Source organism: Xiphias gladius, chromosome 22 (genome assembly GCF_016859285.1).
Source record: "Xiphias gladius isolate SHS-SW01 ecotype Sanya breed wild chromosome 22, ASM1685928v1, whole genome shotgun sequence".
Lineage (NCBI taxonomy): Eukaryota > Metazoa > Chordata > Actinopteri > Istiophoriformes > Xiphiidae > Xiphias > Xiphias gladius.
Window position 1 is genome coordinate 23,600,700 of NC_053421.1, and position 19,030 is coordinate 23,619,729.

Here is a 19,030-nt window from a genome sequence, read left to right on the forward strand (position 1 = left end):
CCGCCGGGGAGTATTATTAATCTACTGTGAAGCATCCAAACTGAAAATTGTGTGTGAACTGTTGCGATCGACTCCATAGCAACAGTTCCTGGAGCAACTAGAGACTCAGAGCTGTTTGGTGATTGGACGGTAAGGAAGAGACGACAGGGGGCACTGTCATTCCAAACTGGTTTTTTTTTTCCTCTCTTTTTCCTCCAGTTGAAGCTCATTCAGAGGTTGAATCTGTAGGAAACTCTCCTGTTTTAATCATCAGTAGGCGACAAAAGATGAACAACCGTCAGAAAATATCTGGTACTTTGATGAAAAGTTAGAATTACTAAACATGGGCAGATTAGGAGGGAATGTGGCCCTGTGCACAGACATGTAAAAGGCCCTTCCATCCCTCCTATAGAGGAGCAAGACCCCCAGGTAGAAAGCACAAGACACAAAAGGGACCATATATTGACGAGTCTGTTTTTGGCGTCCTTGTGGTAGTTTTGTCCGTTTCTGTAGTGGTTTTGTGTCCCTGTGTGGTCTTTTTGTCTCTTTCTGGTCGTTTTGAGTCTCTTTGTAGTTGTTTTTCCCCTTTTTGGTGTCATTTTGTGTCTCTCTGTAGTTATTTGCTCTCTTTTTGTAGTCATTTGGAGCCCCCTGTGGTCATTTTGTGTCTTAGAAGTCGGTATGTGCCTGTTTTGCAGGTGAAGCCTCGGGGGCCCCCTGACCCTTTAGGCCCCCGGGGAGGGTGCCTCTTAGGCCCCTTCAGTGATCCATCCAAGGATACAAGGCCTGTGTACATGCAAACTTCGAGGGAGAGATTAACTACAACTCCCGAGGTGTTTTTTCGGCAATAAAAGTCCAATCACGGCGCTCAAAATTCTGCTAGTGCCGCTAACGGCGGAAGAAAGCTAAAGATAACGATGGTGAGAAACTGACAGGAAAATCTGCAGTTAAAGTCAATTTTACTTTTGGACTCCATGTCAATTTTGGACCAGTTCAGCAACTATGGCGCCGTGTTTTGTTCCCTAATTCAAGTTTTGAATTCGCTGCCGCCCTGATTCGAGCTTCTGACTGGCTTCTTCTCCATTGCAACTGTGGCGGAGGGTCATGGGTATTGTAGTATTTAGACCCGTCCGCCATGTCAAAATGATGGCCAAACCGTGATTTCTCAGAAACGGAGATGTTATTAGAAGTGCTGGTCATTGCATAAATCCTACTTAAGTGAAACTGAAGATAGCTTTTAATGAAACGTCAACTTTCATCACCAAGCTTGCATGATGGTTAACGAAACAACAGCATCTACAGACATTAGGTACTTGGATCAGAGTGTTTAATTCTCTTGAGCTAAAAGAAAGAAAATGCATACGTCCCAGGCTAACAATACGACACATGTAAACATTGAAGATAACAGAGTAGTACCAACATAAAATAAAAAATGAGACAGATACAAAAGCAGAGTATGAAAGCGGTCAAAAATATTAATTTGGTCCTAAGTATTCCCCTCCATGAGCGCTAAAAGCAGCACTGTAAACAAAAAATTAGCAGATCTGTACCGAGAAAGCAAAAAGACGAGCACAAGACACCGGCTGCAACGAGCTTCACAGAATAAAGGGAGGCAATTTTCGACTCAAAGCATTAACATAACTGCTCCTGTCCACAATCACACCATTCAGAAATGTTTGTATCAGCAACATCCAACTGCATGAATTAAACCATTACACCCTTTACATTAAAAAAGAACACAGAACAAAAAAACAATAAAACTAAATACAGTATTCTGGTTGTTTTTAAATCAAGTATTAAACATCCAGCTGTAAGAAGCTACGCCTGACATCGCTCCATACTGAACACAGTCGGGCTGTGTCCGACTCTCTAAGTCTGAAATGACTGATTCACTCCAGAGAGTTTGGTAGCAATCGTGGAAAAATTCAACTTTCCTTTGGGCCACGGCAGAACAAAGCCAGTCTGCAAGTGCAAGCCTCCAGAAAAATGTGGAAAGATAAAAATAAAATAGACTTAATGTACATCCCCGATACGCATGTTGAAGAGGCAAAAAGGTGATGCAAGAAAGTGCAAAGTACTCCTCCGGCTACGTGCAGTTAGTGTGCGTCTTGTCAGCGCAGTATGTCCCCCCCCTCTATCACAGCGTGTGGTCGACGGGCTGCCACAGGGTCACATTTGTTCTGCAGGTTCAGCTGCAGCTCTCTGAACAGATGGTCCCGCTGCTCAGCATCCAGCAGGATTTGCTACGTTGGGTGAAAAAAAAAAAGAACCCAGTCAGTCACCATCAAAAGAAAAAGTACAACTAAAAGTGAAAGTACAACTTTAAGTGTTGTACTTTACTCTTTTGTTGACCCTCAGCCTAGCCCCTTCTCAGACATGGAATACGTAACATTGCTGGCTTCTGTTAAACTGATGCCCTTCTCTCTCACAAACATACAGTAGGTGTCTCATATCAATGTTCCTTATTAAGGAGGAAGAATTGTTTTATGTTCGTTCACAGGCTGCATCACTGATGGGATTTTCACATCGGTGTAATAATTTAAATCATTATAGAGCAAATTCTGCTGCCTGCTCTAAGATATCTGACGGTGCACAAGCGTTAACGGACAGGTCCACATCCTGTTAAGCTCATTTAACAATTAACTTGCTCACATGCTGCATGTAAAGCGTTTTGCTGAATGTTCCTTTATTCAAGAGCGCTGCTTTAAGGCGATTCAGAAATTGGACTAGGTCCGACCTGGTAAGATTGCCGCTGTTGACTCTGTGTAAAACTAACCGGGGCACGTGTTTCGACGTGAGAGCGACATGTTAAACTGCCATCAGATTAATGTAAAAGGGGGGACGCACGTCTGAGAGGGGCTCGTGTCTTCTCTTGATCTTTTTCAGGTAGAAGATGAAGTAGTTTTATACTTTACTTCCCTGCATTTTTCCAAGAATTAGGTTTTTATTGCTAACAAAAAATATATATATATACTGCACTACTAAAAGAAAAACCTTTACAAAACTTTGTTTTTTTAAACTGTGTTGTGCTTCAGGGTGTAGTTTTACTTCCTGCTTCTCTGTCACCTGTTGTTGTCTTCCTACATTGATTACTTTCAGTAGCAACTATATCGTTGCCGCATAAACGTGAACTGAAATCCAGACAGGGCTGTTCAGTGTGTGGCCTGTTGAATAGGCATGGCGACGCGTCACACGATGCACAACAACAGTAGCTTGATGAATCATCTTAAGAGAGCACCCAGCTACTTTTCTGCTAAGAGTCTCTTGGACCCGTGGCAGATGTCCAACTGCGCATTACTGTCTCTCTCTGTCAGCGTTAAAACAAGTCCACACCAGTGGAATTTCTCACTTGTTAATTAATAAATGTGGATTTTTTTTTTCTTTCCCTGTGACATTTATTTGGTGTTGATAAATGTTTGACCTTTGAATAGATCATGTTTAATCATAAAAAAAAGGCCTTTTTTGATAATTATTGGAGTGACTTTAGGCAATATTTGGCACTTTAACACCTCATCTTTAGTGGCGTATAGTAGTCACTGGCGTCACAGCAGACGACAACCTGAAGTCAGGTATGAACGTTAGATGAAATATTTCAGTGGGGAAGGAGATATTTAGGGCTGCAAAACTTTTTTGTTTCATAATCAATTCACTGGTCTATTATTTTAATCAACTGGTCTATAAAACAAAACAAAACAAAACAAAAAAAAAACAATGTAAAAATGTCTTCACAATTCCTTATAGTCCAAGCTGACGTCTTCAAAGATCATAATTTATCTGAACAACGTTCCCAAAACCCACTGATATTCAGTTTACAGCGATATAACAAACAGAGAAAAGGGGGAAATCGTCACATTTGAGATTTTTTGAACCACCGATGAACCATCAGTGTGTGTTTGGGTGTTAATTATTTACTCAGAGTTGATACTGTATGGCTATTTCGTAGCGTTCCTTATCGGCATACGTGTACCGAATATTCAAATATTCAAATAAGAACTCGGGAACTAAAAACCTGCGTTTCGACCAGGGGAACCAGGGGCTGGATTTAGTTCCTGTACAACAGCGTCAGGGTAACAAAAGTCCCTGTCGTAGAGGTAGTAACTTTTCACAAGGTACAAGGACTTCAGTGGTGGGGTTTGCAGGGCTGACCGTCACTGATTTGTCAAACACAGACACCGTGGCTGCTTCAGCTTGTGTACTGCATCATGCATAAAGCAAGAAAGTACTCGAGTATCGATATTTGGGACGAGGGTCGGCCGTTTGTTGTTGTTTACGGCTTGTTTAAAAGAAAAGAGTGAAAAAAAAAAAAGAGCGATAGTGAATGACAGAGAGGGAGCGGTGGGAGAGAGGACAAAGCCGTGATCTCATTCCACTGGTTCCACAGCTCCTGGAACTTCTTGGTAAACCTTAACCCCTAATGGTCAAAAAGGGGCTTATGAGACCATGAGCAGCAGACTCCAGCACTTTACCTCGATGAGTTTGTCTCTCTTTTCCAGACTGTCCCTCAGTCTCCTCTCCTCTCTCTCTCTGTCCTCCCTGACGTTCCGCCGGGCTCTATCAGCCTCCTTCTTCTCCTTCTCTCTCTCCCTCAGCTCCCGCCGGGTGTCTCTGAGCTGAGCCGTCAGAGAGGACACTGTCTGACTGTGACTCTCCTGCTGATCCTGGCGGAGAGGAAAAAAAAAAAAGAAAAGAAAAGTTGGAGAGGTTGAGATTTGTTGTTAATGTGTTGTGTGTGCGTGTGTGTTGTTTTTCAGCATCGCAGGTTCTTGGTTGTGTGGACCTGGAAGCAGATGGCCATTGTCTTGAGGCTATCAGACCCTACACTGTAGATCTGATTTCCTGTATAGTTTATTTATCATTATTTCAGCTGGCAGTATGCTTTCCTCGCCAGTCTCAACTGCTGAATGTGACATTTTTGTCGCCACTGTTAAGCAAGATTAATCTCAGTTCTAGGAACATTTTGACATTTTGGAAAATAAGCTTTTTTTGTTTACTTGATCAGGGTTGGATAAGATTGATACCAGTGTCAAGTGTGTTCGGTAAATACGAAGCTACAGCCAACAGCCACTTACCTTAGCTTAGCATTAAGGCTTAGCATTCCCCTGGAAGAAGCAGCCTGGCTCTGTCTTTATGCCACTGTTCCATTATGATTGCATATTTTTCTTGCTATTCCATACTAGGGCTGCAACTAACAAACACTTTCATTGTTAAATTAATCTTTTGATTTTTTTTTTTTTGATTAATCATTTAGTCTAATTAATGTCAAACTATTTTTTTTAATTAATTTTAATTAATGTCCCTCACAACTTGCCAGGGCTCAATATGACATCCTCAAAAGGTCTTGTTTTGATTAACTAAAATTCCAAAACCAAGAAATATTCTTTTTAAAAATTATATATGACAGAGAAAAGCAGCAACTCTTCTCATTTGAGAAGCTGGAACCAGAGAATGTGTCGCATTTTTTTTCCACTTTATTTACTTGAAAAATGGCTGAAACAATTACTTGATTAACATAATTGTTGCTGTTTGTTTTTCTGTCGATCGACTATTTGTCTCAGTTCTACTCCAGACTATGCAATCACGGCCTTGAGTCAAAATGAATCTCAGAATCTTGGGAATTTTTTAGATTTCCTAAAATTGTCCTGTTTTTTATCATATCTTCAGTTGTCTAATATGAAGCTGTTAATTATCTATCAAAGCGTGCTGAAAAACAAGAAGTAGCGGGTGAAATCTGCAGGCCACCTTTTCAGTTCTCTCTTTAATCTATGAAACTTTCAAATCAACTCCTGACGCTGTTATCTCACCTGCACCATGACCTGGTATTCCTGCAGCGCTGCGGTGAGTGAGGTGACCTCCTGGCACAAGGTGGCACTGTTTCCCTCTCTGTCTTTCAACGAGGCGGCTTGCCCAGTCCCACCCCCTGCCGCCTCCTGACCAGTCACAGAGTCAGAAAGAGCCTGGGGGAAAATGACATGCTTGTGAGTAAAAGTTTCCCCATGGTCACTGAAGTCAATATTTACTGACAAACCTCGTCTGCCAGAAGAGACTAAGAGCACTGAGGACTGCAGAACAGGCTCCTCATTCAATAAGAGAGAGAGAATGAAAGCTCTGCAACTTTCTTTGAAGGGAGGAATACGTTAAATGAACACATAGGTCCATTTATATCCCTGTGTGTACACATATATGTAATTTGGGTTACTGTTCTTTTCATAATAATGGCAATATACCGAAACAAACATAAATGCTTTGTAAGTTGTACTTTCATAGATAGATAATGTTGTATTTGCATTTTTACTCCTTCGCCACAAATATCCCGTGTGCTTTACTATCTTTGACAAGAGACGGGAATATTAACTGTGAGGAAAAATAAACAGCACTGTAAAAAAAAAAAACTTTTAGGTACTTCAGGTTTTTAAGATTCTTATCACGCAGTACCATCAGGGAGGCATGTGATCGGTCCCAAGTTCATTCTGCAGCAGGACAACGAGCCCAAACATGCAGCCGTAGTGATAAAGGGCTGTCTTCATGCACCAGAAGAACGGGGAGTCCTGCAACAGACGGTCTGGCCCCCACGGAGCCCTGATCCCAACATCAGGGAGTCAGTCTGGGATCACAGGAAGAGACAGAAGACACCGAGACAGCCTCAGTTCCCCAAGCTGCTCGGATCGACCCACCTGCCAAGTAGCTTGAATAACTGCGCACGAGTGTAACTAAGGGAGAACCGGTGCGGTTTGAAATCAAAGGGTGGTCTCAGAAAATACTGATTTTCGGGTTTCCTCCCCCAAAAACCTAGGTTGATGGTGCTTTTTTTCAGTCCTAAGGGAGTGTCCGCAGGTATTCCTTTGAGGGTGCACACAACCCCAACAACCTTCATCAACAATGTCGGGCAGCCTCTATCTTGCCTGAGGGGAGAAAATGGGGGCGAAAAAGTTCTCCAAGCACTTTCGCTGTTGCTCCGTAAGCTTATTTTTGCTGTGAGCACGCGGTAGAGGCAAGCGCATCAACATTTTTATCCACTCAGATCTTCTCACGCTTGGACCGCGGTGGCTGAACAAGTGAGAGAACGATGTTAAGAGAGACTTCAGTAGGTACACCCTTTAGTGCTTGCATTACCTGCACATCTCTCTGACGGCTCTCCAGCTCCTCTTTGAGACAGCGGATCAGGGCCTCCTTCTCCTGCAGGACAGCAGCGAGGGCCCGGTCCCTCTGTCTCCACACCTCCCTCTCTTTCTCCACCTCCTTCAGCAGGCGCTCCTTCTCCCCCAGAGCCACTCGTAAGTCCTGGAGTGAGCACATAATGTAGGTCAGTCTCAATAAAACTTAAAGCACGGGGACAAAGTACAAGTGTACGGAGTGTGTTTTGAAACACAATGCGTGCAGTTCATTCAGTGGTTTCTATTGTGTGTGCGTGCGTTTCTTACGTTGATAATATCCTGGTTGCACTGCAGCACAACGTTGAGTGTGTCGAGGTCTCTCTCTCGGTCTCTTCCGGCCTTCCTCAGTGCCTCGATCTCGTTCTCCATGCCCGTCTCTTTCTCAGTCATTTCAGACCTCAGAGTCTTCAGGGCAGCCTGCAGAGCACAGAACATGTTACATCTACATTTGAGAAATCAAATTTAAATACAACGTCTGTTTAAGACCAATGTGAACTGAATATTTTCTAGTTTTGCACTTTTGGTTGGACAAAACCAGACATTTCAAGACATTACTTTTGATTTTTGGCAATTTTAACAGGCACTTTCACTCTCTTCTGACATTTCATAGACTAAATGATTAATCAGTTAATCGTAAAAATAATCAGGAGAGTAATCGATAAAATAATTGTTAGTTGCGGACCTACATATCTGGTAGCAAAGATCTGTCTAATATTCATAGACTAGAATCATAACAAGTACAAAAAAAGTAAAGGTTTAAAGGTTCAGTTTGAAAGGAAAAACACAAAATCAGACTCAGTCATTTTATCCCATGAAAATGTGCAATGTATTGTAATGTGTAATTTCAGGTTTTAAACTAAATTACACATCCAGACCCTGATAAGCAGAGGAAGGTAGATGGATTAGAGCTGAAATGAAAAGCAACTATTTTAATATTCAGTGATTTTTTTAAACAAAAATCCTTTTTCAAGGCTTTTCAAATGTGAGAATTGGGTTGTTTTCTCTGTTTTATAGCATTATCAACTGAGTATCTTAGGGTTCCGAACTCTTGGTCAGACAAAACAAGACATATGTAGACGTCATCTCGAGCTAAGGGAAATTAAAAAAACGGTATTTTTCCACTGTGTTTTGACAGTTCACCGCTCCAGTCTCTACTTATCTTGATTTGTTTCTGAGAGGCACCAGATCGGCACTTGTAAAGCCCCAACGCTTACTGAAAGGCCTACGACATGTCAAGATTATCCACAAGAAACACACAAAAAGTTGATCTTCATGTGCTTTGCCCTCAGAAAACAATAGCTTTAACTCAAAACACAGTGTCTAATCTCAGCCATACTTTTTCCACAGAGGCAGAGGGAATCTCTGACATGCTGCTACTAGACTGGTTCAACTTTCTTGCGGGCCTGAGTTAAAAATAAAAAACATTTAAAAAATACCTATCACAAGACCTGCAATGCAAATACAAAGGCCTTCAGGGACAGGAGCACTGAGTCTGATGATTATCAGCAACTGTTTGTCTGCTTGTGCCAATAACCAGTATGCTTCAGTGAGTGGGTATTATGTGTCATCATAAGCAGACCCAGCAGTGAGCGCTTAATGCCAGGATCAGAAAGGACAATGCCGGCTCTAACCTTGTTGTCAGAGAGAATTTCCCTCAGATTCTCGGTCAGTTTCTCAGTCAGCTTGTTGGCCAGCTCCGTGCCTGCTCCCTCCTCCACGCACAGTCCTCTGATCAGACCCATACACTCCTGGAAGAGAAGAAATCTCTGCCTGCTAAGTGTCAAACAGCAAACGCACTCACGTAAGTAGCACTGTTTGGGGGGGAGACACCCTTTAACTGCAGTTTATCCGATTTGGACCGTCTTTGCCTGAGTTGGAAGACTGAGGGCTTAACTAAGTGTGGATATTTGTAAGCCTCAAAGTTTATGGAACCATTTCGTGCAAGAGTCAATACGGAGAGCCATAATTAGCCGGAGCCAAGCTGATATGCATGCAAATGAGAACCACTGCAAAGATCAGACAGCGCCGTCATAAATCTATAGCTCCATCAGCCAGGCAGCCACATTTATTACTTATCTACTCACCCCGACCCTCAAATCTGTTGAAACCCGCGCAAATCTCACTGTACGAGTTCAGAAAACATCTAAAGAAAATTAAAACTGAACTTCTGGAAATGTTGCTGATACATCTGTTCCTTTATCGAGAGGATTTAGGAACATAGTTATCACATTTATAGTATACATTTGCTATCTAACTTGATATTCGCTGCATATAAACAGCTTGTCTTTGATGAAAACATATAGTATTTTTCGATGCTAGATGTATGCATGTTAAAAAAAAACAAAACAAAAAAAGTGACAAAAGTGACAAATACGCTCATTCGCTTTTTTGGGAAAAGCTAGATGAGAAGATCAATACCACTCTCATGCTTGTACGGCGAATATGAGGCTACAGCCAGCAGCCCCTTAGCTCAGCTTAGCATAAAGACAGGGAACAGAGGGAAACAGCTAGCCTGGCTCTGTGCGAAAGACAACAAAATCCGTCCACCACTTCACTAAATAACAAGGACGTATTGTGTTTTTATGACAACTAGCGGTTTCCCCCTGTTTCCAGTCTTTATGCCAAGCAAAGCTAAAACGCTACCGGCTGCGGATTGGCATTTAATGGACAAATAGGAGCGCGGTACAGATCTTCTCAAGCTATTAGTGTGGCACATCATAAAACCAGCGCCGCACATTTTCCGACACAGGTGAAAGTGCAACAGGGACTGTGTTACACAGTCACTTATTGATCACCTTTAATGGGCTGTAACCCATTCACGCACACTTTTCTATGGTCATCCCTCTGATTGGACATTCCTATTTGCTTTAGCCATTTAGCTGTTACATAAGGGCAGCCGATCAAAGCTTATGAATGCATAGTTCATTGTCCCCGGGACAATGTGGTGCACAAACAAAGCGAATGGGAGCTGTGGCGCTGCCACTTTAAGGGCGAACGAGGACTTCAGAGACAAACCACATTCCAGCGAGCTTTGAGCCAAAGCCAGAGCAGTGGCAGAAGATCTCACTGCTGTGTGCATGACTGAGTCCTGTCTCCTCTCATCTCCTCACCCACCTGGATCAGACGGTCCCGGCTGTGCAGGGAGTGACCGAGGCTCTGCACCAGGGAACTGCCACCCTCCTCCTGGACCAGCTGGAGGAAAAGAGGAGAACAAATTGGTTTCTTTTTAAAAAAAAAAAAAAAAAAAAGAAAGGTCAGAGCAGAATCAAACTGCGGCATTAATGAAACAATTCTGGAGTTGGGCTGAGCAAAATATACCTCAGATCCCGCGGGCTGGGTTTTAAGGCTGCAACTTACAATTATTTTCATTATCACAATCATTTACTATAAAATAAGACCGAAAAAAAAAAAGCAAGAAATTCTCCCATGTGAGAACCTGTGACCATCATGTGTTTGGGATTTTACTTTTAAAAGAAATGACTTCATGGACTAATCAATTATAAAAATAGCCGCCAGTTTAATTTTCTTTCAATTTACTAATTTGACAAATCTTTGAAGCTCCACTGGGGTTCTATTGTTACTAATGCAATACCTGAGCTTCACCACTGATAGAACAATACTTTTTTTTGATACCATTGTTTTTGGAGATATTAATATAAGAGATGATTAATCAATTTGTGTATCAATAGAAAAATGAATCAGCCACTATTTATATAATGGATTAACTGTGTCAGTCATTCTTCAAGCAGAAACTTTCCGTCAATCACTCTGTGGTTACAGCTTCTCAAATGTGAGGATTTGCTGCATAGTTTCATCTAACTGTAATTGATTATAGTTGCAATACTTGGCCTAGTAATTAGCTGATTCACTAATAATGAAAATAATTGTTAGTTGCAGCCCTAATCAACATTTTTAACCCCTTTTATTTCATTTAACAAACTCCCATAAAATATCAGGTGCCCTCCTTTGCCTTTTATTAAATTAATTTAGGACAATTTATTAATATCTTGCACTGCACTGTAATTATTATTCCCCTGTTTAATCTGTCTTATTCTATTTTAGCTCATTTTTATCTTCTATTTTATTTTATTCTGCTCTTTCTGAATCCTAATTATGTGTCTTTTTATATTGCCTTGTGGTTCTTTTCTTGATACCTTTTATATCTTATTAAAAGCACTTTGCGTTGGCTCGTTGTTGAAATGTGCTATATACAAAAAAAGTTGCCTTGCCTTGATGAATCAAAAGAGAAATTAATCGACTCCTTCCCTCAGCTCGACAGAGGGTTTTAGCTTCTTTCAGCTCAGTGTTTCGATTTTACAACCTGTCACTTCAATGTTCTCGTTCTCGCGCCCGACTCTCGTTAACCTTGTTTCCGGACTTAGCCGCAGGCAGCTGCTTTCGGCAAAAAACACCGTACGCTGCCTGCTCAGCACCAAAACATCAGACAAAACACAGATAGAGACCAGCTGGTGAACATAGTGGAGCATTTCGCAGATAAAGAGTCGGATATTTCCCTCAGACGTTGGTAGAGTACAAAAACAGAGCTAAAAGAGAGTGAATGCTTATTTGCTGGGTGGCCAGAAACAAGCGACTACAAATGATCATGTTAATAAGTAACTGCTGGTTGTGTACGTAAGCAACCGTTTGCTAACCAGCTTGTCCCATCAACTTAAAAAAGGTGATGATACATCAGTATTGTGTTCACAACGTCTTTCATCTGCTCTCTTTTTGGCCCCAAAAAAAAAAAAAAAATAAAGGTTTTTGCAAAATCAGTTATTGCAGGTTTAAACCTGTTGCTACTCCCACACATTTTTCTAAGCTCTGCTCATCTTGAGAACGCAGCGGCCCTCCTTCTGATAGGGATCAGGTCATGTGGACTCAGGGCTCTACAAAGCAGCTGAGAGGCCTGTTAATGATATCGTCTATCATAAGACTACTGAGCCCGGGGCAAACTCCACTGGTCAGGGAAGATTCCAGAGAGAGGCTGTGTGTCTGTGTGTGGGTGTGGGTGAGTGTGTTTGCGTGTGTGTGTGTGTGTGTGTGTGCACGTGTCATTATCTGCACCTGTAAATGAGGAAACGTGGACACACCCTTCCAGAGACACAATAACACAGTACACCCACCCTTCCATTCCTTTCATAACGCTATATTTGTGCTCAGTCAACATTCACAGAGCGGGTAATGGAGCTGTGTGGACATGTGACTGAGGGGCTGCTGTGCAGTGCTGCACTGTCCAATGAACCTGTTTTTCTAGTTTGCGAAAAGGTCACATCACTGACATATCACAATTCAATCTTCAATTATATTTATTCTATTTTTAGATTATTGTTAAGTTTATACATTTAGGATTTTTCATTTTTATTATAAACTATTAATGTTCCTATTTTTATTCCCTTTATGAATTAACTGTAACACTGAACACATTAACCTATTTGAAGGAATAATTCGACATTTTGGGAAATATTCTTTACTTTCTTGCCGAGTTAGATGAGCTCGGATACTAGGGTTGCAAACAGTGATTATTTTTATTGTTGAGTAATTTAGTGATTCAAATAATCAATTCATCATTTTTTTCAATAAATTGCCAGAAAATACTAAAAAAAATGCCTTTTATAAAATCCCACAGACCTATGTGGCATCTTCAAAAGGTTTTGTTTTGTTTGACCAACAGTTCAAAATCCAAAGATCATTCAGTTTACTATCATGTGTGACAAAGAAAAGCATCAGGTCCTCATGTTTGACAAGCTAGAAATAGTAAATATATTTGACACTTGTGCTAAAAAAATGACTTAGAGAATGAATCAATAATCTGAATGGATGCCAATTAATTTTCAATCCATTGACTAATCAATGAATCAACTAATGGCTGCAGCTGTAATTGGTACCAAGATCATACGTATATCTTCATTAAACATGAAGTTACAGCTTGCAGCCCTTTAGTTTAGCTTAGCATAAAGACTGGAAACGGGGGGGGATCATCTGTGGTGTAAAAATGATCATCTGTGGATTTATGATGGGTCGTGTGCTGGAATAGTTTTTGCTCATTTTTTCAGGTGCCCCCAAGAAAGCAAATAAACATAGTTCCCAAATGTCAAACCAGTGCGTGTGTGACGAAGCAAACTGAACGCTTACAGGTGCCCAGTCTGATCCGTCGACTTCCGCTGGTTTGCTCCCCCCGTGTTTCAGCTCGGCCTCCAGGGTCCTGATACGGGACACAGCTCGGTCCAGCTGGCCTCGCAGGTGCCTGACGGCGTGGTGAACCCTGCCAGTGGTGCTCTGAAATGACAAGTGATTTCATCGGTAAGCATGGTGTGCGAAACCATTTTGTAAAAAGCGTAAGTGAAACGTCCAATCTTGTTGGACTGCTGCACGGGCTTCAGTTGCTCCCAGATTACCCATTGCACCACACTCTGTCAATATTTACAGCCACTAGCACACACAGCGTTTGGTCAGAGTTTTTCCATTCCTATATACATACATATATATATATATAAATATTTGCACAGTACATTTGAATTGTCTATGGCATGCTCAGGCAGGAATGAAGACACTCACCTCTCGATGAAGAGGCATGAACTCGTCCCTAAGTTCTGTCAGGACATCCTTGTCCTCTCCATCCATTTCATCCCCTCCGTTCTGCACCTCCCCAAAGTTCAGCACCCTGTTCACTGTGGGTGACGCCATCTCCCCAGTTTTTCCGCAGTACCTCCCGTCCTTCCTCTCCAGAACGGGGATGCTGCTCCCAGAGGGCGAGCTGACGGGCCTCCCCTCAATACTTCTCAGCTCCTTCAGCATAAAGTTGACTGACTGATCAACCGGTGAGTCGAACAGGTCATTGCCATCAAGGGAGTCCAGCGACTGAACGGACTCAGTGCGGGACGATGCTCGTAGAGAGAGACTGGATCCCGCCAGTGAAGCCGGGCTGGAGCTGATGGATGGTACCCTCTGCCAGTGGAGGGGCATGCTCTGGGATTTGTCCCGGGACAATGCCAGCGGGGAGAGAGGCTGGACAGGCAGGCGACGAGGAACCCCACAGACGGACTCATAATCCGAGTCGGACACCCGGAGAGAATCACAGCCTTCACATCCTTTGCCCTTTCTGCATCTCTTACCCGTTCTTATAAAATACGAACACGTGTCCCACTTCTCGGACCAGCACTCATACTCAGAGAGCGCCATATTCTCTTTGAGCATCTCCCTGTAGCCTTCCTTCTCTTCCTCCCCATCATCCTCGCTGGTGCTGCCCCTGCTCTGGAAGTCCAGTGGGTGTCTCTGCTGGTAGTTCTGGCGCACCCACTGTCTGATCTTGTCCCTCTCCTGCGTCAGCTTCTGAAGCCTCTCGGAAGAAAGCACCCTCACCCTGGCGATCACCGAGTCGAACTTGAAGACCCGCTCGAGGACGCACACGCATTTGCCACACACAAACTCCCCCTGCCTGCTGCCCCGTGGCACGGCCTGCCCCAATATGTGGGTCAACACGGAGAGCAGGTCAACTCCTTTCGACGGGGAGCTCAGGGATAACTGGGACTTGGAGAGAGACACTGAGGAACCAAGCGATAGCGTGCTACCTGTCAAGAGTAAAAAAAAAAAGAATAAAAAAAGGAAAAACAGAACAGTTGACAACAGGCAAACAGTACGAGACCTAAAACTTCTCTTTATTTCCTTATGCTCCAGACTCACCCCAGGGGCTGCTCTGAGAGGACCGGGACAACCTTCCTCCCCTCAGGGACTCTGTCGGGGTCTGAGGCTTACCAGCCTTCTTATTTTGGGCCGCAAACAGCCACCGCCTTTGGTTTCCCTGGAGGGCACCGCCACATATCTGGCACAAGTCATTTTTACCTCTGGAGGACATTGCGGGCAGAGGGCCGATCCGATACCTCTTCGTTGTCCAGTAGGTGTTTGCAAAGTCTCTGTGGATTAAAGCAGGAAAACAACAACAAAAAAAAACAGATGCATTTACAGCAGTGTTTACAACCTGGGCCACAGGAACCCACAGGTCGTCTCAAATCGTTTTGTTCAGACACTCTCAGAACTTCACAGGGAAAAGGGGAATTATTACAGAGAGGTCAGACACAAATAAACTGAAATTTTGCGAAGCAGAAAGGTACCTTCGATTCTCCTTTCCCACTAATCATCTGGTTACTCCACAGATTTTATCTTGTGACCCCCCCCCCAAAACTTTGGTAAGGTCCAAACCCCCAGGCTGAGTCACAACATTCATTGCAGGAAAGAAGGTAGAGACAGCAGAATTACATTCGAGAAACGGGCCAGAGAAAGTTCGACGGAGGCACCTAATCCCTACCAGTCGGACGTATCCGAGTGTGTCTCCCTAGTGCCTTGTCCCTCCCCCCTCGCACGAACGCTTCGGACGGGTTTGACGCTGCTCGCCGCGGCTGGGTGTTTACAGAAGCCTCCCACGGGGCAGGACACGTCGACCTTGGGGCCACGCCGACGGCGAACTCAGTCAGGCCGTCGATGAATGGAGCTTTCTGCCCCGCAACGGCCGGTCTCTCCACGAACCCCTCGGCCCTCACGGGACCTCCGCGTTTTTCGAAAAAGGTCAAATGCGAGACACCCCACCGTCCTTTTAACCCGTTCAAGCCGTAATGGGGGGGGGGGGCACACGGATTTAACTAGAAATGTACTTTCTGTGAACAGTGAATCAGAACCGTAAAAAGGTGGAGTAATCTTTTTCTCTCTCTCTCTCTCCGGGAACCACAAACAGCAGGCAACAGGTTTTCCGGAGGGAAACTCTTCACCGTCTAGTGGAAAACAGTTCAACTATCGTCGCTCCGATTCTATTTTGAGGGGGACCGAGGTCGAGAGCCGCCGGGTTTTCCCACACGCGGGGCGGGAGCGTCACCGACATCCACCGTCTTCGGTTCGGGTCCCGTCCGGCTTCGACGCAGGCTTCACATTCATACACACTCAGCCGTCGCGGCGAATTGTCTTACGTCTGAAGTCCCTCCCGGATTCAAGTGCCGGACCCGATAGAAATCCGCATTGTCACGAAGTCGCGTGAAATGTAGGAATACGTGTTAGAAAAAAAAAACAAATAAATAAATAAATAAAAAGTTTCCTACAGACAAAAATCCCCGCCGGGAGCTGAACCCGAGTCGCGTTGCGAATAAACCGGAGCAGAGGGAGCGAGGTGGGTGTCACCTTGCTGGCGTCATCGGTCGTACCTGTTTAGAGCCGTGCGAACAGAGGGAGGAGGTCTGCAAACACCGACTGAGAGAGGACTGGGTTTTACAGCTTGGGTTTTTTTTTTTTTGACCCACAGAGGGGGAGGCTGGGTAATGTTGTCAACATTTATTAACAGCCTCTTAGTACAAAAAAAAAAAAAATCTTTATTTCTTTCTTAATATTAATTATTAAAAAATAGTCACCATCAAAGTTTTTCCTTTTTCCCTCCCAAGAATTGCGATTTATTATTTCTTAAGTTTGGGCAACCAAAGCACCGTTCAGACTGGATCCTTTCGCCGATGCACTGGTGGAAAGTAAGAGCGAGTGCGACTCGGGGGTACTCGAGTACCTTTACTTTTCACGAGTATTGTCATTCTAGGCTTTGCTTTGCTTTGTACTTGTACCACATTTATCGGACAGATGACGCCGCTGAGTACTATTTACCTAAAGATTTTATATGTCACACACAGATGTTATAAAATATGATGTCGTGCTTTACTCTTAAACTACCCAGTGGAGCACAAAGTACCTACGATTGGCTACGCATTGACGAATTACAACACTGAGTAATAACATCCGATGATAAAATGTATTATTAATAGAAAAACAAAAGAGTGTTTGCGCATGATGACTACTTAACTTTAAGTAGCCCACAGTTTGCTGATAATCGTTTTGTTCTCTTGTTCAAGTAGCATTTTGAATGCGAGGACTTCCACTCGTGGGGACGTATTTTTAGACTACGATGCTTCTACTTTTAATCGATCAAGGGATCTGATCACTTCTCCCACCACCGACCGGTGGAAGGTGGGCGGATTTGAACGTTGCCCGCCCGCGCTGATCAGCGATCTCAATCGCACCCGTGCTCGGTGGGGATTTCTTGACTTTTGCGGGTAAAATGGGAGTCCGTCGCAAATTTTTTTTTTTTTTTGCCAGTCTGGTGGATGGAAAACACGCTGACACCAACACGTTGGCCTTCTTGGGAAACAATATGAAGACAAATAGTTAAAAAACCACAAGCAGAGTAAAACCCAATACAAGCTCATTAAATGGGCTGTTGTAATATCATTAGAGCCCCGATTTTTTTTAAAGCCTTTATTTGTTCACATTTTTGGCAAATTGGCCCCATTACGAGTATGCCGAATTAGCTATTAATAGTCCCTGTTTGCAAAGTATCAATTGATGTACAGACAACTGTCACTGCATTACTCTGATACGGATGAAAACTTAAAAATGTGAGGATTCTCAGGCAAGTTCTGACGCGTCTTTTTTTTTTTTTTTTATGCGATTTCTTTTCGGATGAATGGACGTTTGTTCGCGATAGACATCTAAGGCGTCACACTGAATGTTATCGATTCGCGTTTCCATGTGTGTTTGTCCAGACCTGATTGAGTTACGGCTCCGGGAAGGAGTGAGATTTCAGACTCAAATTCACCCCACCGCGACCCTGCCTGGCGTCCCCGCCTGCGGGGCCCCGGCCTCAACTCACCCGCGCCACCTGGGGACGCTTTGGCATTCCTCCTGCGACTTCGTCCTGCCCAGCGTCTGTTACGGATCTTCCCGCAATTTCCGGATGGCGCGTCCGGAACCGCGTGTTAAAACTACCGGGATCACAGCGAATATTTAGGTTCGGCTACCAAGAACTGTTGCTAGTCGGAGCTGGGTCCAAGTGTATACGAAAACCCGGAACAAAAATGACCAAAAGTCAAAGTTGTAGTCACAATGCCCCGGAATCCACTAACCATCTAGCACGTCCAACCGATGTAAACAAGTGCATCTTGTGCATGCATTGCAACGTAGAGCATATTTACATTTTGCCTAGTTTTTTACATTTTTACCAAAGATTTGTGCAAAAGACAAAATTACAGCGAATGGAGGACGAGATCTGCAGAAAATGAATGTGATTTCCTTCACAATAATATGCCAAGAATCTGAAATCGATATGAATCCGAAGGGACTGGGAAATATCAGTATATCCTGGGCACAGGTTTTAACTCCTGTGAATCAGTCCATTAAGGAAAAACCAGTTGGTTTAAATGATTGATCACTACCCCGCCGTGCTGCTTTAATTCAATCATGTGTAAAGGGCAAAAGGGTCAACGTGCGTACTCAACAGTCAGGGGCCAAGTGTTAAAAAACAAGTGAATATCTACCAGGAAGAATAAACCAAAGACAGAAAATCTCTAAAAAAAAAAATTATATTATGACTTTGTATTATTCAAAATGTTCAGTTTTTGTTGAGAATCCTTCTTTACTTGTTTTTGTGCTGACTCAGTTCAACGGTCAGTTTTGAGGCCGCACTTTGTGGTACCGTTGTATCGGACTGTATTGTTTTTAATGGTGCTTCCAGTTTTGTCTTATTGTACTTAAATGGAGGAGCAGAACCCTTATGCACGTCTGGCGATGTGATCCACAATTAAAAAGGTTTGATAAGGGAACTGCATGCACATGTGGATAACGTTTTGGGTCTTTGAGTATGATTGTTACATCCCAGCGCCCCACTTTACAGTATTGTGGTTAGCATCACATTTCAGAGGTTTGCACGACACACACACACACATGCAAAAAATAATCACAAATTTCTCATAATGCCTTCTCGAAAGCAGCTTAATTCTTTAAAGGAACAGGTGAAAAATAGACGAGTTTATATAGTTTGAGCAAAGGTATCTGTGAAAATGAACGGACAACATGAAGTACAACATTTTAGATACGCTTTT

General features: G+C 43.3%; 1 protein-coding gene across 7 annotated transcripts; it reads right to left on the reverse strand.

Moving 5' to 3' along the window:
* Positions 1–1,288: 1,288 nt before the first annotated feature.
* si:ch73-95l15.5 lies at positions 1,289–18,042 on the reverse strand. 7 transcript variants are annotated; one of them, XM_040118458.1, is made up of 11 exons: positions 17,803–18,042; positions 14,811–15,040; positions 13,686–14,698; positions 13,263–13,406; positions 10,245–10,322; positions 8,762–8,878; positions 7,398–7,547; positions 7,090–7,257; positions 5,781–5,933; positions 4,446–4,637; positions 1,289–2,222 (listed from the first exon to the last, which is right to left on the reverse strand). In XM_040118458.1, exons 2-11 carry the CDS (start codon positions 14,980–14,982, stop codon positions 2,091–2,093), a joined length of 2,319 nt encoding a protein of 772 aa, XP_039974392.1. In that variant the 5' UTR covers positions 14,983–15,040; positions 17,803–18,042; the 3' UTR covers positions 1,289–2,090. The 7 variants fall into 7 exon arrangements, with proteins under 7 accessions (XP_039974392.1, XP_039974395.1, XP_039974396.1 ...); XM_040118461.1 differs by having other exon boundaries at positions 17,698–17,807; XM_040118462.1 differs by lacking the exon at positions 17,803–18,042 and adding an exon at positions 16,214–16,325.
* Positions 18,043–19,030: the final 988 nt, after the last annotated feature.